Genomic DNA, 23193 nt, shown 5'->3' on the forward strand with positions numbered 1-23193 from the left:
ACCCTTTTCTCGGCAGTGTGTTCCAATAGCATTGGTATTGTATTGTATCTAATAAATTGTAAGCAACATGCTCCTTTGTTTTTAAAAGGTAAACTCTAGGTGTCTCTGGTGTTTTAGAACTTATTTAAAGTCTGCCCTGGATTCCTTTTAATGCCCACTTGAAGTTTTTTGTACAAACCCATGCCCATCATTTCAAGAGTATCGTAAATTAACAGCCTTTGAATGGTAAGTTGGTGCTAAAATGCTGCATTTGACCTAATACAGCCGGTCTGCCACCAGTAGCCTGTAGCTAAGGGGACTCTATCTCTGTGAAAACAGCCATCTCGCTGCAGTGGGCCGGCTCGCCCCTACCGAGTAAGACCAAAAGCTCTGCAGTCGGTGAAGCTCAAGCTGAGTGCACAGCTAATCGTCTGGTTTGACGGGGCATTGGGAACTTTTACATGGAGTCTACTGTTCTAAAATATAGTGCAGCAAACCTTGGGTTTGGTATGTGTTTAAACTGAAATGATAGGTGAGATTTAGTTTACAACTTCAAATGGGGTTTTTTGGGGGGCTCTATCCAGGCTCATTTGGATGTTTCCAAGCCTTCTATAGAATTGGAAAAAAAAAACGAGAAGCAAATCATCTTTCAGATGTTGGACCCCCCCCCCCCCCCTCATGATTTCAGTGGTACTCTGTTTGGGACACATTGGGGGGGGGGGATTTACTAAAACTGGAGCATACGGAATTTGGTGCAGCTGTGTATAATAACCAATCAGCTTCTAACTTCAGCTTGCTCAATTAAGCTTTGACAATAAGAGCCGGTTCACACTGAGGCGATACGACTTCGGGGGGCGACCTGTGAAGTCGTGTGCACCGCGTCTTTGGCGCGACTTGCAGGGACTTCACATAATGGAAGTCTATGCAAGTCGCTCCGAGGTCGCCCGAAAGTAGTACAGGACCCTTTTTCTAAGTCGGAGTGACTTGTGTCGCTCCTATTAGAACGGGTCCTGTACTACTCAATGGACCGCGACTTGTCAGGCTGACAAGTCGCGGCAGTGTGAATGGGCTCTTAAACCTAGGTGCTGAATAGTTACTATGCACAGCTGCAACAGATTCTGTGTGCATCAATTTTAGTAAGTTTCCCTGTATTGAGCCCAATTTTATAAAAAGAATCTAAAAGAAATGTCTGTTTTACAGCAAGCAGTTGCCTTCTTCCAGTCCAAAAAAAAAAACCTACTGATAAAGGCAACCCATCTGCATACCTGCCATATAACTTATATCAATTGCTAGGTTGCTTTGATCCAGTTCACTGTTTTTTACAGTCCAATTCTGTTGGAAATTTAGTTAAAAGCTGTGCAGAGTATGACCAACATAAGTCTGCCATTTTGGACAACTTTAGCAGCTAAATAGTGGGCAAGTGTACAAAAATGTAATGTTTGCATCATAAATATATTTTCCTGTACTGGTTCGCTGTAATAAACAGAACTGTTTTTTGTACCAAGTGTGATGTGTCTTGTGTAGACGGCTATATTCTGCAATGTCTATGGGGAAGGGGTTGAAGTCTTTGCCATCTAATTCTTGTGCTAGCCATACACAGGTAGGTCTTAAGTCACCTGTGACAAAAGGATGCAGTAATAGTTAACCCTAAGGCCCCTTTCACACTGTCCGTCTGTCGGACGGACTCCATTTATCTCAGCGAGGGATCGATCCGCTGATCCCCCCCGCTGAGCAGGAGGATGACAGCTGTTCTCCGCGCTGTGTGCGGAGACACAGCTGTCAGTTCCCCATACATCTCTATACCTCGGTCCGTTCTCATCCGTTCCTATCCGCTGGACGGATGGAAAATAGGGTTTCCATTCGTCCAGATTTGACGGATCGCATGTCAGCGGACATATCTCCGCTGACATCCAATACCACATAGGGATGTATGGGGGGGACCGTTCTTATCCGCCAAAAAAACAGACAGGCGGATCTGAACGGTCCGCCTGTGTGAAAGAGCCCTTAATTCTACCCAGAACTTGTTTCAGACTAGAGCAAAATAGCATGGCCTCCAGGCAACAAACATTTGAAAGGTCCATAATGCAGGCCCCATATTTCAACAAATAAAGTGGAAACTGGCACTGGGAAAAAGAGACTGCTGATAAGAATCTGCAGGATCAAGCGTGTGCTTTTGGCTGAGGAGGCAAAGCTATCATCTGTGAGCTCATGACTATATGCCTCCAAGCCACAATCCTCTTAGGGCTGACAATACCTCCAGTGCTGTGACCTAGGCTAGCCTAGCTGTACCTGCGGTGGCACATAGCACTATTTGTGTCTGGGACCAGATGCGGTCAACTGTCTTCAACAATATGCAATTATTGGGAGCCTAGCCCAAATAATTCATAGACTGGTTTCCAGGGGAGGGTTTTGTGCGCAACAACGCACCAACCATGTTTCCGCACCCCTCACTTGAAAATGGCTATACAAACAAAATCGATTTACAAGATGTGTTTTTTTTTTTTTTTTTTTTTCTGTATAGGCACAAATTTTGTCTTATACCCTGGACTATATGTCCCCATCACAGTTGATACTCTGATAACTATGACCTTAATGATTTACATTGCTATTACTTAGTATATTACAATACCTCTCAATGAAATTTTACTTGCATAAGTTTTGCCTTCCAGTAAAGACTGATTTTTCTTCTGATTGCATTGAGGTCACAGAATTCAAATACTGGCATGTTTTTCTGCTACCTACTGGTGAATTTGACCCTGGCAAACAAAAACCTGAAACTTAAGCCCCGTGCACACGCACAGATTGTTGGGCGTAAATTGTCGGCCAACGTCCGATCTGCCGATTGTAGGCTTGTTAATATGATGCTTCCGACAACCAACTGCGAATTTTCGTCCGAAAAAAATCTGGTGTGTATGCTATAAAATTTTTGTTGGCCAACAAAGAACGGCCGATTGTTCCTCAGTCAGTACAGATTTTGGCAGACAAAAATCAGATGAGCAAGACTGGGCATGCTCAGAAGAAAAAACACAGGGAAAGTAAACCAGCACATGACATCACTTCTGAAGTTGGTTTTTGTTGGCCAACAAAAGTCCAGTGCAAGTCTAGAGCACATTTCAACCAACAAACACTGGACAAAAGACGGCCGATCAGTTGGCCAACAATCTGTGCGTGTGTACGGGGCCTTAGGATAACCCCTCATCTACCAAACATGCTCCATATTAGTGTATCCGGAAAGTATTCACAGCACTTCCCCTTTTCCACATTTTATTATGTTACAGCCTTATTCCAAAATGGGAAACCTTAATTATTTTCCTCAACATTCTACAAACGATACACCATTATGACTACCTGAAAGAAGTTTGTTTGAAATCTTTGCAAATTTATTTAAAATAAAAAAACAATCACGTGCACAAGCATTTACAGCCTTTGCCATGACACAACATTGAGCTCAGGTGCATCCTGTATCCACTGATCATCCTTGAGATATGTCTACATTTTTATTGGAGTGCACCTGTGGTAAATTTAGTTGATTGGACATGAATAGACGCATCTGTCTATATAAGGTCCCACAGTAAACCATGCATGTCAGAGCACAAACCAAGCCATGAAGTCCAAGGAATTGTCTGTAGACCTCTGAGACATGATTGTATCGAGACACAGATCTAGGGAAGGGTATAGAAAAATATCTGCAGCATTAAAGGTCCCAATAAACACAGTGGCCTCCATCATCAGTAAATGGAAGAAGCTTGGTAAAACTGTGACTCTTCCTAGAGCGGGCTGCCTGGCCAAACGGCACAATCTGGGGAGAAGGGCCTTAGGGAGATGACCAAGAACCCGATGGTCACTCTGACAGAGCTCCAGCGTTTTTCCTCTGGAGAGAGGAGAACCTTCCAGAAGAACAGCCATGTCTGCAAAGATAAAAGGAAACGGCGCAAAAGTTTCTAAAATTGGTGAACCAGACAGACTCCGATAAATAGATGGAAATTCTGACTGATGAATAAATATTAAATCACAATAAAATCAATAAATAAGTAAATAGTCTTCTATTACACAGATGAATACAATAACTGATATGTAAAGTGCAGACGTGATCTATGAAGCGCTTGTGTGCTAAGATGATGATTAAAATAAAAGTGAAGTGATCACTAAAGTGAAAGGATTCCAAGTGAAGAAAGGTAAAATACTATTAAATAGCTGATAAAATGACAAAGTGAAGGATAGCAACTCAAGGTTGCACAGTGATGGTAAAGTTGAATGAATAAATGACCAATGAGAAAAATAGAAAAGTGCCAAAGCACCAGAAAGGCACTGAATAAGTAAATCAGTGAAGTGAAAAACAAGTGACAGTGCATAGAAAGTGCGCACTGTAATAAATAAAATAAGGTGCCAAGCTAAAAATTCATGTAAATTTAGAATTATAAAATCGCAAAGGTCCCAAATAAAATGCAGCCAGTGCAAAAAAGACGCCAAGGATGGCAGTGATAAAACAGTTGTAGGAAAAGAAATAGCCGCACATCCAGGGATTCCAATAGGTTTCAAATACCTTTATTTCCAAAAAGTTGCAAGTGATGACACCAAAGACACCAGCATGAAGTCTCGTAGACGCGTTTCACACATACATCTTGTGCTTAATCATTATACAATAAAACAGTTCAATGGTGATGGGATAACACAGGACACTTCCGGTGACCACCCAGTGCGATTTTTTTTTTTTTTTTTTTTTTTTTGTGAGCTAAGACTCCACAATTAAGTGCAATGGCCACTCACCTCCATTAACCCTCAAATGAGCGCTTGGGGGATATTCAATAACCCCACAGGTCCTCTGAATACGTCGCACATCTGTAGGGGAATCTCGATATTAACTAATTAATCCTCACAGTGTATCACATAGGTGGATCAGATGTCTTCTCTATTAACATCCCATGGACAGCAGTGATTGCGATGCTCCTACGATACTCATTCACCAGAGAAAACAGGGGAGGGCTCTCATAGTGTAGTATATTAAATCAAGTTTAATATTTTCAAAACTAAATACACTTACAATTTGAGTGGACAAAGAATGCGTTGCATATACAGCTTAGGATGCCGCCGATGCGGTCTGTTCCGATACTTCCGGTCTCGGCCGTAGACCGGAAGTGACGTTACCGCGGCTTTTCCCGACACGTTGCGTCACAGACACGTGACTTTATCAACCCTTGAGTGAACAAGCACATAGCAGTCGTGTGAAACGCTTCTACTGTCCTACCCTGCTGTACCTTGTACCACTAATGTGAATAAAGGAACTTTTCTTCATTGAGCTCTGGAGGTAGCCAGCATTCTAAGGTGGGCAGAACGGTTCGTTCCAGCCCTCTCCGCATATACATTCCCGGGGTAGAAAACTGGCAGGCGGATTAACTCAGTCGGCAGGCGCTGGACTAAGGGGAATGGTCCCTTTATCCAGAGGGGTTTCATCAGTTGTGTCTCCGGTGGGGCATCCTTGAGGTGGATCTGTTGGCATCTCGGCTCAACAGAAAGGTGCAGAGGTTTGTGGCTCGGTCATGAGATCCTCTGGTGGCCCCGTGGGGTCAGTATTGTCTGATTTACACATTCCCTCTCTCAAGCTTCTGCCAAGACATCTACGCAGGATCGAGGCAGAAGGAATTTCGGTCATTTTAGTGGCTCCGGACTGGCCTTGCCCGGATTGGTATGCTTACCTGGCGCGGATGGTCGCCGACGTTTCTTTGAAGCTTCCTTTCAGGGAGGATCTGCTACCACAAGGACCAATCTTCCATCCTGCTTTACAGTCGCTGGCTTTAAGGCTTGGCTGTTGAACACCAGGTGCTGATGGATAGAGGTTTATCTGAGACTGTGATTCCAACACTGTTAAAAGCTAGGAAATATACTTCTAGGAAGATCTACTATCGTACATGGAAGACGTACATTGCGTGGTGTGAGTTTCTTGGGGTTCACCTTCGCTCCTTCTCTGTGGCTCGGATCTTGACCTTCCTTTAATGGAGGGTTTAACAGAAATTGGCCTTGAGTACCATCAAGGGCCAGATGTCGACTTTGGTGGTCTTCATCCAATGTCCTTTGGCCACACACTCCCTGTTGCGTACCTTTCCCCAGGGTGGTTTGATACTTGGTTCCTCCTGTGCGGTCTCCGTTGCCGCCTTGGGACCTCAATTTGGTGATTTCGGTCCTCCAGAAACCTCCCTTTGAGAATCTTCGGGAGATTCCCTTGCATACGCCGTCTCAGAAGGTGGCCTTTTTGTTGGCTATCACCTCTGTGCACAGGGTGTCAGAACTGGTGGCGTTATCCTGTGGTTCACTTTACTTGGTGATTCACAGAGATAAGGTGGTTCTTCGCCACTGTCCGTCGTTCCTCCCAAAGGTTGTCTGATTTTCATTTGAATGAAGACTTTGTGTTGCCTTCCCTGTGTCCCAGACTGAAACATCCAAAGGAAATTGCCTTGCATGCCTTGGATGTTGTTCGGGCAGTTAGGGTGTACCTGGCAGCTACGAAGTCTATTAGGAAGTCAGACTCACTATTTGTGCTCACGGATGGGCCTCGGAAAGGATTGTCTGCTTCCTCTGCAACCATTTCCAGGTGAATCAGGCAGACAGTTAATCAGGCCTATTCCATCAGGGGTCAGGTTCCTCCTTTCCCTGTCAAGGCGTACTCTACTCGGGCACTTAGTGCCTCCTGGGCCTTCCGTCATTAGGCATCAGTGACGCAGGTTTGCAAGGCGACCACCTGGTCATCGGTGCACACTTTCACAAAGTTCTATAAAGTGGAAGTGTTGGCATCTGTGGATACTTCCTTTGGCCGCATGGTTTTGCAGGCTGCTGTTTAGAGGACTTGATCCTCTTTGAGGGTGTATTATTTTTTTCAGGTGGGCTCCAGTTGTTTTGGTTGAGCTCCTGTTGCCTGGTTGGCTACTGTTTAGCCTGGGGAATTGTTTTCTATTCCCAATAGGGATAGACCGATATGTTTTTTTCAGGGCCGATACCGATACTGATATTTTGGTCGCAACGTATCAGTATCGGCCGATATGGGCCGATATTTTGTACATTTAAAGTTTTGAAAAATAAAGACAATTTTTGACACAAATCTGGTACTGAACATGTTAATTTTTGTTTTAATGCTTAATGGCTGGCTTGCTGGCACCCTGTGGTGGTGTGGGTGGCTGGCTGGCATCCTGTGGAGGATGGCTGGCTGGCACCCTGTGGTGGGTGGCTGGCTGCCTGGCACCCTGTGGTGGGTGGCTGGCTGGCTGGTACAGGGGCTGTGGGTGGCTTGCTGGTACAGGGCCTGTGGGTGGCTGGCTGTCTGGCACCCTGTGGTGGGTGGGTGGCTGGCTGTCTGGCACCCTGTGGTGGGTGGCTGTCTGGCACCCTGTGGTGGGTGGTTGGCTGGTACAGTGCCTGTGGGTGTCTGGCTGGTACAGGACCTGTGGGTGGGTGGGTGGCTGGCTGGCTGGTACAGGGCCTGTGGATGTCAGTGGCTGGCTGGCACCAGGCTGCTGTGGGTGAGTGGGTTGAATGGGTGTATGGCTGTGATACGCTCCTGCAAGACTAGCCCCGACTCCAGACGAAGCTGTCCCAAGGCGCGGGAGGTGACCTAAGAAGGCAGAATGACGTCACAAAAATATTGGCAATATTGGCCAGTCCCAGGCCGATACCGATATATCAGGGAAAGTGCATATCGGCCCTGCCGATAATCGGTCTATCCCTAATTCCCACCCCTTTATGTTTAACACTGCTTTGGGACGTCCCAATGGGTATGAAGATCAGGGGCTGTGTTCGTCGATAAACAAAAGAGAAAATGGGATTTGTGGCTTACCGTAGAATCCATTTCTCTTATGTTCATTGACAGACCCAGGCACCCACCCCTCTGTGGAGTTGTAATTCTTCTGATACTGCTTGTAACAAAACTTAAGTACCTATAGCAGGGAGAGGGTGTATACCCCTGGGACTGCTCTCAGGCGTAGCAAGATTATTTCTCAAATCGCCTTTCAGGACAACACCTGGAGAGAGCGCAGCTCCACCCAAATTACAGGAAACACTGACAAGATAAAACTCCTCCTCTTCCACCATGCCTCAGTCATTGTGTTTCCTCCGCCATGGTGGAAGCATTGCAGGAGCTTTAGGGAAGGGCTGCTCTCCATCCAGGGGGAGAAGAGTTTGAGCCTAATTTCTTTGTGATGTATTTAGCAGAAGACCATCCCAGCTCCCCTCCCTGGGTGCAAAGGGGATGCTCCGGTGCAACTGACTTCGCTCGCTCAGGGGAGCAGAGACTCACCGGAGGGTCCGGTCTGCGTGTCAGGGATCCGTGGCTTGGGCTGGCTGGCAGTCAGGCGGGGAGTCTGTGTTTTTTCAGACTCCTCGCATATCGGTTCCTGGTCCTGACGACGCGCAGCGTCAGGTCCGGTAGGCGGGACTTCCGGTGGGGGCGTGGCGGCTGTAGCTCCGGCCGTATGGAACGCAGGAGTCAGGGGCAGGTCAAAGGTTGGTGCTTCCGCTTCCGGTCCGCAGTGGGGGACGCGGGAAGCGGCATTTAAACTTGCATCAGTCGGTGTGGGGAGAGATCTGCCATTTGCGCTGCGCTCTCAGCACAGATGGAGGAGAGGACTGCAGCATCGGTGGAAGCAGGCACCATCAGCATCAGCCAGGCTCAGGTAGGAGAGGTACAGAGGTGCCTCTTTTCATTACTATTGAGCTTTATTGGGGTTTCACTTGTTTGCCTCCATTGGAGCCTGCCCTGCAGTTACTGAGTGTACTGTTCTCGGTCTTGCAGGTTGTGTGTTTCTGGGAATCTTTTCACTGTTTGCTTCTGTGGGTCACTGCTCCTCCCTTGTTAAGTCACTGTAGGGGGTTGTTTTTTCTTAGTGCTTATCAGGGGTTCATGGTGGCTTTTTTCTTTATTAGGTTAAAGCCACAGTGAAAACCAGGGTCCCAGCATCAGGAAGGAAATGCCCTTCATGTAAAAACCCACTCAGGGATTCCTGGCCTAAACCTCTCTGCAAAACTTGTATTGCGGATTTGGTGAAAGAAGAAACTGTTCAGCAGAATAGCGATTTCATCTCTTCATTTAAGGAGCTTACAGACACTCTATCTTCGGTTCGTTCCCTGTTGGCCAGGGATCCACCACCTCCAACAGATTCCCAGCAAACAGGTGGAACATCTTCTCAACCATCCACCTCTAAATCTGCAGTATCCAGTGACTCAGAGGATGAAAGGGCAAGTGCTCTATTGTCCCTCAAAGATTCAGATGATGAGGAAAAAGAAGAGGCTGCTAGATCTTCTAGGTTCAAACTGTCATTGGAAGAAGTAGAGGAGCTACTTGGTGCGATCTATACCACGTTAGAAATCGCAGAGGAAAAGGTTCAAATGTCAATCCATGACAAGATGTACCAGGGTCTGGAGCAGACAAAATGCAAGGTTTTTCCTGTTCATAAGGTTCTCACAGAGTCCATTGAGAGAGTGGAAGGACCCGGAGAGGGCCCCATTTTTTTCTAAATCTCTAAAAAGGAGATTCCCCTTTGAAGAGGATATGGCACATCTGTGGAACAAAAAGCCCAGAGTGGATGCGGCTTTTTCCCAGGTGTCTCGCTGCACGGACTTGGCGTTTGAGGACATGGGGATATTAAAAGATGCCATGGATAAAAGGGCAGATTCTCTCCTTAAAAAGGCTTGGGATTCCACTACATCCAGCCTCAAGCTGGCCATGGCTTCCACAGTAGTAGCCAGAAACCTAGAGTGTTGGCTTGAACAGCTCAAAGGGCATGTGGAGGTTGGAACAGCCAGGAAAGACCTCATGGAGTCGTTTCCGCTGCTCCTAAAGGCAGTAAAATACATGGCCGATGCTTCAGCTGAATCAATTAAAATGTCCGCCAGGTTGGCAGCTCTTGTGAACTCTGCCAGGAGGGCAGTTTGGTTGAAAACTTGGTCCGGTGAGTCATCCTCTAAGGTCAAACTCTGCGGTTTGCCCTTTACGGGTGACTTGGTTTTTGGGCCAGATCTGGAAGCAATTCTTGACAGAACGGCAGATAAGAAGAAGGCCTTTCCATCCAAAAAGAAATCAACCCCTAAGAAGAGATTTTGTCCTGTTCCACAAACCCACAGAGGGCGTGAACAAGAACAGACATTCAGATGGGCCTCCCAGAAAGGCAAGGGAAGAGGTGGAATTCTCTTCAGACCACCTGATCAGGCGGCCAAAAGCAAGTGACATCGGCCTTCCAGTGGGAGGAAGACTGTTATGGTTCCTCCCACGGTGGGAAGAAGTGTCCGCAAGCCCCTTTGTAAGGAACATCGTGGCTCAGGGATACAAGTTAGAGTTCTCGGAGACTCCTCCAAGCAGATTTTTTGTTACTCCCCTTCCAAGGGATCCGGAAGAAGCTTCCTCAATGATGTCTCTGCTACAAGAGCTGATTCAACAGGAAGTTCTCATTCAAGTTCCCAAGGGGCAACAAGGCCATGGGTTTTATTCCCACATCTGGTAAAGAAACCCTCCGGCAAGTACCGGATGATCCTAAATCTGAAGATCCTGAACAGATCGATTCGGTACAAACATTTCAGGATGGGCACAATCTATTCAGTGACCAAGCTGCTGTCCCCAAACTGCTTCATGGCATGTTTGGATCTGAGGGACGCTTATTTGCACATCCCAATAAATCAAGATTGCCAGAAATTCCTAAGGCTGGCGGTCAATCTGGGGGAATCGGTCTGGCACCTACAGTTCAGGGCCTTCCCCTTTGGCCTCTCATCCTCTCCCACGGTGTTCACTAAAGTGATGGCGGATGCCCTGGAGCCTTTAAGGCTGAGGGGTATTTCCATTGTCCCATATCTGGACGATCTGCTAGTTTTTGCGGAGTCCAAGAGCCAGGCGTTGGTACACCTTCAGGAGACTCAGGACCACCTCGAGGGTCTGGGGTGGCTCATGAATCTGGAGAAGTCCAGCTTAATTCCAGCTCAGCAGATAAAGTTTCTGGGGTACAGGATAGATTAAGTCCTCCAGAAAGTCTTCCTACCTCAGGAGAAGATAGTGAAAGCTCAGAACGCTGTTGCCCAGATGCAAACCAATCATCAAGTTACAGTGAGGTCAGCCATGGCAGCTCTGGGCTTGCTCACGGCTGCTATCCCTGCCGTACAGTGGGCAAGGTTACATTCTCCTTTTCTCCAGAGAAACATTCTGCAGAATTGGTCACATTCAGACCCACTGGATAAACTCATCAAAATTACCACAAAGTAAAAAGGTCTCTGTGGTGGTGGAGGAATTCCAGAAATCTAGAAGACGGTCTGGGGTGGTCTTTCCATCCGAACAAACGCCTGACCACGGATGCCAGCGCGTGGGGCTGGGGAGCCCACTTAGACGGTCGGACAATGCAGGGAACATGGTCCAAAACAGAGGCCAGGAGGTCATCCAACTGGCGGGAGTTGAAAGCCATCCTTCTAGGTCTTTGGTCTTTTCAACAGGCAGTCAAGGGCCATCATGTTCAAGTGCTCTCCGACAACATGACAGCGGTGGCCTATGTGTCAAAACAAGGAGGCACAAGAAGCAGGCAGCTTGCAGATCTGGCAATTCAGCTACTCTCCTGGTCAGAGAAAAATCTGGCCTCCTTGACAGCTGTTCATCTAAAGGGATCACAAAACCTTCTGGCAGATTTACTGAGCAGAAGAAAAGTGTTAGAATCAGAGTGGAGTCTGAACCAAGAAGTATTTTCAGAGATTGTGGAAGCTTGGGGGCTTCCCCAGAACGCCAAAGTCCAAAAATGATTTTCCCTCCACAGGGAAGATCAGGTCTGGGGATTGGATGCACTCGCCCATCCATGGGACTTCCCTTTGTCTTATGCGTTCCCTCAATCCCGTTAGTTCTCAAGAAATTCAGGGAGAAAAAGACAAATTTAATTCTGATCACACCTTTCTGGCCAAAGAGACGTTGGTTTGCTCCCCTGCTGAATCTGGCTTGAGAGCCTCCTTGGAAACTCCCATCCAGGAGGGATCTCTTAACACAGGGGAACCTGAATTATCCAGAGTTGGACCTTCTACAACTGACAGCGTGGTTTCTGAGGAAGACCTCTTAAGAGCCAGGGGCTTGTCGGAGAAAGTCATCTCTACCCTTCTCTCCAGTAGAAAGAAGGTGACCAGGACCATTTATATGAAAGTCTGGAAAAAATATAACTCCTGGTGTTCCAGCCAGAATTTTGAAATTAAAAATTTAGTTTCAGTGCTGGAGTTTCTCCATGAAGGAATGGAGAAGGGGCTGGCAGCCAGCACTCTAAAAACGCAAGTGGCGGCTCTTTCAGTTTTTTTTCGAAAGGACGTTGTCCCAAGAGACTTTAATTATTAGATTTTTCAAGGCATTAGCCCGCAACAGGCCAGTAGCCATTAAAGTATTTCCTAAATGGGATCTATGTATTGTTTTACAAGGTTTGACTAAGTTTCCTTTCGAACCTTTAAAAGAAGCTTCTTTGAAGAACTTGGTTTTGAAAACTATATTCTTGATAGCTATAACCTCGGGCAGAAGAATTAGCAAGATTCAGGCCCTCAGTGTCAGACCCCTTTCTGACAGTTTTTTCAGATCGAGTAGTTCTGCGGACAGACCCAGCCTTTCTTCCAAAGATTGCTTCATCTTTCCATAGGTCACAAGAGATTGTGTTACCAACCTTCTCCTCAACTCCTAGTAATACTCGTGAGGAATCCTTTCATATGTTGGACGTGAGGAGATGTTTACTTCAGTTCCTCCTCGTAACTAAAGAATTTAGAAAGTTCAAACGCATTATTTGTCATCTTCTCAGGATCTCGTATAGGAGAAAAAGCATCTAAAAGCACTTTAGGCAAATGGCTCAGATGGGCAATCTAACAGGCTTAGATCCTCCAGAAGGCATTTTAGCTCATTCCACAAGATCTATGGCAACCTCATGGGCTGAAAGGGCCGGTGCTTTGCCAGAACAGATCTGCAAAGCGGCTACATGGTCTAGTTTTTCAACCTTCCTTAGACACTACAGGTTGGACTTGATGTCAACTACGGATCAGGCCTTCGCCAGAAAGGTTCTGCAAGCAGTGGTCCCACCCTAGGTGCAAGTTACTCGCTTATCCTCTCCAGGTGCTGTCCTGAAAGGCGATTTGAGAAAACCTAAGTTAGACTTACCGGTGACGGTATTTCTAAGACCCTTTCAGGACAGCAGAAGCTACCCCCCCCCCCCTGGTTTTGTTTATAATCTATTTGTAAATGTTTAACCTGTGGTAGTTGTTGTTTATGTTCTGTTTTCCAGCATGTCGGAGGCATGACTGAGGCATGGTGGAAGAGGAGGAGTTTTATCTTGGCAGTGTTTCCTGTAATTTGGGTGGAGCTGCGCTCTCTCCAGGTGCTGTCCTGAAAGGCTCTTAGAAATACCATCACCGGTAAGTCTAACTTAGGTTTTTTCTGCCTAGTGTCCTACTCCTGTAGGGGGCAGTATAACCCAATAGTTATGAAGATCAGTAGCTGTGTCCGTCAATGAACATCAGAGAAATGGGGTTTACGGTAAGTCAAAAATCCCTTTTTTTTTTTTTTTTGCAGCAAGGTATAAAAAAGTGGAGGTTTTCCTTCGGCAGTTCAGAGTCTCACCTGTGGATGGACGCAGGACCTCTTTTGTTCCCGATAGAGAGACTCCATCCTGGCTGTAATGCGGGGTTCCCCAGTGGAAGTGTTGTCGCAGATAATGTTTAAAGCACCTTTGATGATGTATCATTCTTCAATTCATGTATTGCCTTACTAATTATATGTAATATTGCTTCATTGATTATATGTAGCACGGCTTAATTGTGTGTTTATAACGTTAACTGCTAATCATAGGAGAATAAAATTAATCATTGATTCCTGAATTACCTTGTTTCGTGTCCTGTTGGTTAGGTAATACAGGAATTGAGCCTTGGACTTCTGTGGCAGACTTAGGAAACACTTCATTCTTATAAGCTTTTGTTTCTAGCAGATGTGAAGTTTTCCCTGGCGAGTCTCGCTTAGCGGGGTTACATGTCTCTCTCCCACCCCTTGATCCTAAGGGGTCATTAGTGTAAACCTTTCCTACTTAGACTGGCTAGGCTTTCTCACTAGGGCCTGTTTTGTTCTAGGTTGCTTCTAGAGACCTGACCCTGATTCTTGTGGACCACATTGGTTTGTAGGTCATTTTTCTTCCCGGCGCAGGAATTTCATTGATACCTTCGGGCACTGGGTTCAACATAAAGCGCTTTCCAGCACTTTATAAAAGCACTGTATAAAAGCCAGGAGCACGTGCTTGGGGTCTTTCATTGGGAAGTGGAGTCCCGGAGGGAGGGGGTGGCTGCCTCCTCCTCTGTAGAGGTGCCATGCGGTTGCAGGAGGGTGTCCCTCTGCAGTGCAGTGGTAGAGAGGAGCTGAACCCAGAGGTCCAGGGAAGCTGACTGAGAGGGGAGACACTGGAGACCCTGTGGCTGCAGTATCGTGAGTACAGGAACTCGTGTCAAAGGGGCCTGACCTGAGGGGGTCACCCCTGCTCATAGGATAGTCAGTGGACAGATGTCAGCAGAAATAGAATGCTAGGGAGAGCATCCTGAACATAATTTAAGATATTGTTACGAGTGCAGTAGTGAAGTCCTCAGATACTGTGAGTAGTGTATCCTACCAGGGGCGTAACTACAGGGGTTGCAATTGCAACTGGGCCCCATGCTACAGGGGGCCTGTCCGGCTCCTCTGTTCACCTGGATAGGAGGGGGCAGCATGTAGAGAAATCACTGTCCTCCTTTTTCCTCCTGTAGCTGCAGGAGGAAAATGAAGGAATTGGTTCCTCTGTATGCTGCCCCCACCGCTCCTCCTATACAGTTCACTTGTGTTCTGCTGTCTCTGGGCCCATGTGCTCCCCTGCCCCCCCCCCCGTGCTCCCTCCCCTCCCCCCCCCCCCGTGCTCCCTCCCCTCTCCTGCCGGCTGCTGTAGGGGATGTGTCACAATAGAGAACCAGGAAGGGGTCAGTAAATACAGAGTCATAGTCAGTGACATTGTAAAAAATTAAATAAAATGATAAAAAATAATACAATTAAAATACCAAAAAAAAAAAAAACTACTGACACCAGTGGGTGAACTTCCCTGATAGCATAGGTCACACTTGCGACTGGGCCCTGGCATTCCACCACCGTGGGGAGGCCCCAATATGGCAGGAAGGGAGCCCACTACAGAACTTGTGAAAGGGTCCTGCAACGAGAGTAAAGGGCCCCAGAATCAGTGGGAAGAGCTGCAGGCTTGAAGGGAAGGGCCCCGGCCAGGGGTCCGGGGGCCCTTCATGGTTTCCTGCACCGGTGCCCTGAAGGTTCTAGTTACGCCTCCGTATCCCACTATTACCTTCTCCTATTGCGCTATTCTTTTTTAATATACATGTCGCTTGGTCCATAGCTGCACCGGCTTTAGATATACATGTTCAGGGTTTGCTCCCCCAATTTTTTGCTTGTTTATTATGTATTCGGTCTGACCAGACTTCTGGGGTTGAGCATCCCACCCCCCACACACACCTGTACTCTATCAGAGTCCACTATCAAGTAGATATAGGAGGAGTCCTTTGTAGTGCATAGCACATCTATCCCAGCAAGGAGTGTTGTCTCCAAGGGTTAGAAAGGCTGGATTCACCCCCTTTTTTATGGATAGTGTAGGACCCACTGATAATGGGGTACTTTGACGCAGTGGTGGGCTTGAGCACGATATGGCCATATGGTGGGACTAAATCCCTATTTTTATTTATGGATTGTCTCCATATTTGATAGTCATTTCTTTTGCATGTGTGCGCTATTCTTTTTTAATATACATGTCGCTTGGTCCATAGCTGCACCGGCTTTAGATATACATGTTCAGGGTTTGCTCCCCCAATTTTTTGCTTACCTTCTATCCCCATTACAAAATAAACAAAAAAAAAAAATACCCCTGGACTGTTTATTGAAGTGAAGAGCCAAGAGGAGTGTGCGAATTGCATTTGCTTATAGCAGTGTGTTGGTAACCAGGGGGACCCGCGGATTGAATATTCAGCAGTCCCTATGGGGGCAGTGCTACAAAAATAATGTTGTAATACTACTATAAAAATATTGTAATATAAATAGATTTTTAGATACCCTTGTACACTTTTACCAACCTGTGTTGTAGCACTGGTAGAAATCAGAAGCTTTTTGCTGCTGCATAAACAGTATCAGCATTATGTTTGAATGAAAACTATGCAAAGAACAGGGGCCTTCTGGGTAAATGGCATGATTTGACCATGAACAGTTTGCAGCTGACATAGTCTGTCTGTAGGAGTGGCTGGGAGGACACACAGGAAGAGAGAGCGGTTACTGAGCACACCCAGGAACACACGAATGTGTCTGATCAATGTATTACTGGCTGAGTATACACACAATGCTAGATCCTTGCAAAGCACTCGGTAGCAACACAACACAGCCATCTGCATGACACTGCGCTGGACACGACAGCTGACAGGCTCTGACCACTGAACGGTATGACCTGCTGAGCTCATTCAGCCATTGTGCATTAGATAAATGCTAGGCAGTTAGGAGCAATGAATGCAAGCATTGTTATAAACTAAGCAGCAGCATTTTATGAATATCAGCCTGCAGCAAAGAAACTGCTGGGTATCTCTTTGATACAAAATATTGTATTGGGGAAATGCTCTGTTAGAGAATTGTTTAGTAAAAACCAAAGAAAACAAAATGGTTTGTATATTTTACAGCATCAGACTCTGACAGTAAAGGGAAGCATTCATGGGAATTTACACTTGGAACAATGTTACTGTGTGTTTCAGGCAAACCTTTGCATCAGCAAACAATAAGAGTCGGTTCACACTATGGAGACACGACTCTGTACTACTTCGGGGGCGACTTGTGAAGTCCCGTGCACCGCGACTTCGCCGCGACTTGCACGGACTTCATATAATGAATGTCTATGCAAGTCGCTCCGAGGTCGCCTCGAAGTAGTATAGGACCCTTTTTCTAAGTCAGAGCGACTTGTGTCGCTCCTATTAGAACGGGTCCTGTAGCAGTCAATGGACCGCGAGGGGCCGCGACTTGTCAGGCTGACAAGTCGCCTGACAAGTCGCAGCAGTGTGAATCGAAGTCTAAATGAGAGCGAGAGATAATATGGAAAATAAACATCTGAATCATGTAGAAAAAATGTGCTGTCTGTGGCAACAGTATTCAAACAAGGATGCTCGAGTTCAGTGGTCTCCAAACTGTAGCCCTGGGGACGGAGGTAACCCTTTGCTTGCCTTTATCTGACCCTTGAGGCATTATTCCTGCCACTGACACCAACAATGTGGCATAATTCCTGCCATCAACAGTGGGGCACTATTCTTTCCACTGACACCAATGATGGGGGATAACTTCCTCCACTGAAAACAAAAATGGGGCACTATTCCTCCTAAAGACACCAACTATTTTTCCCCCAATACCAAAGGTCAGGCATTGTTTACTCCCACTGGGCACAGTCTGGCCCCCTTAAAGTCTGAAGGACAGTAAATTGGCCCTTTCTTTAAAAAGTTTGGAGATCGGTTGAAGAACTTATCCAATTTAGGCGTAAAGGCTAACTCCACATTTGTAGAAAAAAATAATATAGCATATAACATTGCTACACAAACCATATTGTAATTTAATGTTAATTAAAAATTCCCTTTCCCTTTCAAGCCACTGTAATTTTTTTTTATAAAATTCAATGCAATATGGCAGCCTGGAGGAGTCCTGTACACTTCTTTCTGAATGCCATACCAATGCACCTTGCCAATGGATGTGCACTGCAGTCCTGGTGTGAATGGGCTCTAATTGTCCAGATAACCAATGATAAAGGAAAGAAAGCGAGGATAAATAAAAATGTTGTCACTGGAACATGAATAGAGGAGAAATCTTCCACTGGTAACATTTGTTCTTGTTAACTACTGTCTAAGGCAGTGTTTCTCAACTCCGGGCCTCAGGACCCAGTAACAGGCCAGGTTTGCAAGAAAACTGAAATACATCACAGGTGATATCATTTGCTGCTCAGTGATTGCAGTATTCTAGTCTGCATCTCCCCAAGGTAATACTTAAAAGCTGGCCTGTTAGTGTGCCCTGAGGACCAGAGTTGAGAAACACTGCTCTAAGGGTCCTTTCATTCACACGGGCTTTCCAATCAGAACTGCCTGTCATTTTTTTTACCTGATCAGACACTCCGTTCACCCCTATAGGGCATCAGATGTGGCATGTCCACTGACACCCGCTGCTATCCGATCCTGTTTGTTAAATCCAGACAGATGGTAACCCTATTTTCCATCCGTCTATCGGATCGGATGGGATTTCATGAAAACTGGCAGGCAGTCCGTTTTCATCCGATCTCCCCATAGAGGAGAGCGGGGCTCTGACAGGTCGATCTCTGCACAGTGAGCGGAGATGGAGCTGTCATCTGCCTGCTCAGCGGGGATCAGCGGATCAATCCCCCTCAGAGCAAAGCAAAGTACACAGGGCTGAACGCCTGTGTGAAAGGACCTTTAGGCCCCTTTCACACAGGCTTTTGGATCCGGTCCACCTGTCAGTTTTTCAGGTGAACCTGATCGGACGCTCCATGCACTTCTATGGAGCAGCAGATGCCAGAGGAGACCACTGACACCCGCTGCTATCCGATCCGATCCGATCCGATCCTGTCCCTATTTTCCATCGGTCTGCAGGATCAGATCAGATGGGATCGGATGAAAACAGACAGGTGGTCCATTTTCCTCCGATCTCCTATAGGAGAGAGCGGAGATCTGACCGCTCCATATCTGCACACAGAGCAGAGACAGAACTGTCATCCGCCTGCTCAGTGGGGATCGGCAGATCGATCCCCCCTGAAAAAAATGTAGTCCGCCGAGTGCACTGCTCATGTCAAAGGACCCTTAGAGTTTATTTCCCTTACTTTGGAATTTTATTCATCACTTCTCAGCATTCCTTTACTTCTCCTTGAGTTTACAGGACAAACAGGACAGGAAGTGAAGGAAATTTCCCTAATGGGAAAAGAGTGCAAGGAAAAAAACTGACAGCAATTTTAAAGTGGTTTTAATTCTTACATATATCCAATGAAGTGACTGGCCTTAGGTGATACACTGAGATGGAGCAAATCCTCCTACATAAGTTGTACCTGCTTATCTACAGTCTTCTCTTCTCTACAGCCATTCAAAGTCCAAAATTTGTAAAGCTCCTCTGAGAGTTAAGAAAAAGGGGATGAGAACGAAGTTGCGAAGTTTAGTGAGGAGAGCTCTGAGAGCTGATTGGAGGAAAGGGGCACCCCACCCCTTCACACAGGAACAGAGCTAAGGTTGTCAATCAGCTGGAGGTCCTTCCCCTGTCATGTATTTTCTCTTTGTGTCAGGACAACCCGTCAGAAGTGATTCATGCTGATAGCAGAGAAACAAAGCAGCAGACAGAAATGACAAGGTGCTCTTAATTGAGACAAGTATACACTATAGAGGGATATGCTTTGTTCATAATATACAGTATGTCTGAGGTTTACGCCCATGTCTTCTGTTATTCACCTGACCAGACAAAGGTAAAATTGGAAAGGACAGGGAAACCACGTACAGTATATGACATCCATTTCTGTTCTGATCAAACATAGCAGGAAATCCCTGCTTTGATGGAATGAGTGGCGCCCATGTAAAAAGGGGCCAAAAGGTATTGTCAGGAGGAGTTGTGAAAAACACCAAATGAATAAATACCTGTAATTGTTGTACTTACACAATACTTAGCATGCATGCACTTACTATGAAACAGAACTACATCTAATGATATGGGGTTCATCCTGAAGGATGTAAAACGTTACATTACTGTTGAGACATACTTGTGCAGAGCTGTAGCTGCTTAGAAGAAGAAAATAAAATGTATTTCCTTCAAAATTTTGTTCACCAATATTTTAGATCTCATTGACTATTCAGAGCAATACATGATTGCTGAGCAATACAGTGGCATCCTTGTCCATGCTTGGTGTCCATTGTGTGCTAGAGAGAAGTAGCTTCTTCTTATAATTTATAACCAGACCACCTATGAATGTTGGGAGACAGCAGATGCAAAGCGAAATCGCGAAATCAGAAAATCTGAATCCGAAAATTTGAAGTTTAATATAACATCCTTTCTTTCCTGGCAGCAACAATGGAGCACTACAAGATTCTCAATGTTATTGGAGAGGGATCATTCGGAAGAGCAATTTTAGTTTGCCACCAAAACACTAATCACAACTACGTCATGAAAGAAGTGCGACTTCCAAAGGTAAGGAAGATGTTATACTGTACTTTTCTAGTTTTAAAGGTAATGCATTTTTAACCACTTAAGCCCCGGAAGATTTTACCCCCTTCCTGACCAGGGGGTATTTTGCATTTCGGCACTGCGTGATTTTAACGGACAATTGCGCGGTCGTGCGACGCTGTACCTAAACGAATTTGACGTCCTTTTTTTTCCCACAAACAGAGCTTTCTTTTGGTGGTATTTGATCACCTGTGCGATTTTTTTGATCATGCGCTATAAACAAAAAAAGAGCGACAATTTTGAAAAAATAACAATATTTTTCACATTTTTTTTATATGAAATTCCCCAAAAAAATGTAAAAATCAAAATTTTTTAACATTTTCGGCCAATTTGTTTTATGCTACATATGTTTGGTAAAAAAATTGCAAAAAGCGTATTTTGATTGGTTTGCACAAAAGTTATCGCGTTTACTAACAAAGGGAAAGATATTTGTCATTTTTGTTGTTTTTTTTTTTAACACGTAATGGCGGCAATCTGCGATTTTTTTTTTTTTTTTTTTTTTTTTTTCGGGACTGCTACATTGGGGCGGACAGATCGGACCCTTGACTGACATTTTTGACACTTTTGGGGTTACCATAGATATTACTACAGTAATCAGTGCTATATATATGCACTGTTACTGTAAAATGACACTGGTAGTGAAGGGGTTAACTTTTTTTTGAGAGGGAGGGGTGGTTTGTGTCCCTAGGGGCGTGATTCTAACTGTGATGGGCTGTGGCTTGAGCTGTAGGAACAGTGATCAACGGTCCTACATAGTAGAACCGTATGATCACTTTTCCTACACAGGGGAGAATGACAGGCGGCTTGCCTTTCTCCCTCTCTACCCGACGATCGCGAGTGACCGGCGGACATCGGGTCCGCCGGTAACACACGTGGGAGCGCGCCTCCGGCGGCGCGCGCTTGCTCCCCAGAGCCTCACAGGCTAGTGACGTACCCATACGTCACTTTGCATGTGAGGGGCTGACCGCCGCAATATATGTACTTGCGGCGGTCGGCAAGTGGTTAATAATGGACAGCAATAACTAGCATGTGCATATCTCCCAACTTTTTGAGATGGTAACGACTCCGAGGGACACTTATAAGCAAGGCTTTTTTCCCAGAACATAGGTGCAGGAACTCCCCCTTTCCGAGTCACCCCTTTTCTCCACTTTACCCACCTCCGAGCACCATTCCTTGGTCCCATCCCCCTACCCACTTCCCAGTACTGCCCTTTTAAAGAATACAGAAGAACCACATATAATTTTGTGGTGCTAAGTAATTTGTTTGGAACATGATAATGATAACAAGAAAAGCAGTAAAATAGATCCCCTGCAGTCAGTAACAATATTGCCCCTGCCAGCTACAATAGATTCCGTAAACAATAATGGACCACCCGCAACAAAATTTCCTCCCTAGCAACAATAGACTCCCGGCAGCAACAACAGATCTCCCCACAGTCAGCATCAATAGACTCTCTGTCAGCCAGCAACCATGCATCCCTCCCTCAACAGTAGATCTCTCCCAGCAACAACTGACCCCCCCCCAATATAAGACCCAGAAAAAGTAGGGCCCCCACCAGCAACACCAGACCTCCTTACAAAAATAGATCCCCTCCAGCTGGAATAAATCCCCCAGCAGCCAGCATCAATAGACCCTGCAGCACACCCCAGCACCCTTGTTATTACATACAGTCAGGAAAATTACACAAAAAAATTATTAGTTAAACCCACAAGTGTTTTTTTTTTTTTTCTTACCACTATTATTCCTTTTTATTGGCTTCTGAAAATTACTAATGCAGCAATTTAAATATTTGATGAAAGGTTAAGAGCCGGTTCACATAGCAGCGACCTGACTTGCCGGGGCGACCTGTGAAGTCGCGGTGCACAGCTCGCACCGCGACCTCGGAGCGGCCGGCACGGACTTCATATCATTGAAGTCAATGCAGGTCACTCCAGGTCGCCCCAAAGCAGCTCAGGACCCTTTTTCTAAGTCGGAGCGACTTGTGTCGCTCCTATTAGAACAGGTCCTGTGCTAATCTATGGCAGGCGACCCGCGGCGACTTGTCAGGCGACCAAGTCGCCCCAGTGTGAACCGGCTGTTAGCGCTGGGAAACACTTTTTGAAAGATAAATATTACATTTTATATACAACTAAATAAATCAGACCAAAATGAGGGACAAATGAGGAGGAAAGAGGGACAGAGGGACTTTTTTCCAAATCAGGGACAATCCCTTCAAATTAGGGACATTTGGGAACTTTGCATACATTGTTCAAATGAGCTAGATTTTTTCCTTCTACTGCAATGCAAAAGAGGTATTCCTGAATCATCATGCCTAGACCAACCCCTACTGTATCACTGACAAAGAGCTATTGAATTCCAATCATCCTCACTGTAAAAAAAAAAAACATATCTAAACCTAATTGCTAAAATCGCATATAAGCCTCAACATGGTTATGTCATTTGATAAGTACAGAGCAACCCTGTCAAAATACATTGCACATGCATGATTCCCCATCTTGATCAGAAACACGGTTTAGAGCAATGATGTGAAGCCAAAGCTGGAAGACAAAAAGCAAATGAGAATCAAAAAGGATGAAAAAAAAATTGAATACAAACTTTTATGAAAAAAATTGAATTTTTTTGTGATACACGGTGCTTTAAGAAACTTCAACAGTCAGGTAATGACAGCTGCATTACAAGATGTTCCTAATAGGGCCTTCCCTTCTTCTAAGAAGAAGTCCACCCAACAGAACCACGTTTTGAGGTTAATTTCATGCTTTCTGATTTTTTTCCACTTTTTTTTATCCATAGATGTATAGAGGGAGGTGGATGTGATGTCTTAGAATAGGGAACACTTTAGGATTGATTTACTGAAACTTGAGAGTGCAAAATCTAGTGCCGCAGTGCATGGTAGCCAATCAGCTGCCAACTTCAGCTTGTTCAATTAAGGTAGAACTATAGGCAAA

At 45.6% G+C, this 23193-nt stretch overlaps 1 protein-coding gene across 1 annotated transcript in view; it reads left to right on the plus strand.

The window, feature by feature from the left end:
• The first annotated feature begins 16261 nt into the window (after positions 1-16261).
• The window catches only part of LOC309546306 (serine/threonine-protein kinase Nek3-like), a 52373-nt gene continuing 45441 nt past the window's right edge, over positions 16262-23193 (plus strand). Inside the window, exons 1-2 of the mRNA XM_082245913.1 lie at positions 16262-16447; positions 20091-20212. Of these exons, the coding sequence (XP_082102039.1) occupies positions 20096-20212 (117 nt within the window). The 5' untranslated portion in view covers positions 16262-16447; positions 20091-20095. The remainder of the gene's footprint in view (positions 16448-20090; positions 20213-23193) is intronic.

The sequence above is a fragment of the Pelophylax lessonae genome (assembly GCF_965119305.1).
Source record: "Pelophylax lessonae genome assembly, chromosome: 2".
Taxonomy (NCBI): Eukaryota; Metazoa; Chordata; class Amphibia; order Anura; family Ranidae; genus Pelophylax; species Pelophylax lessonae.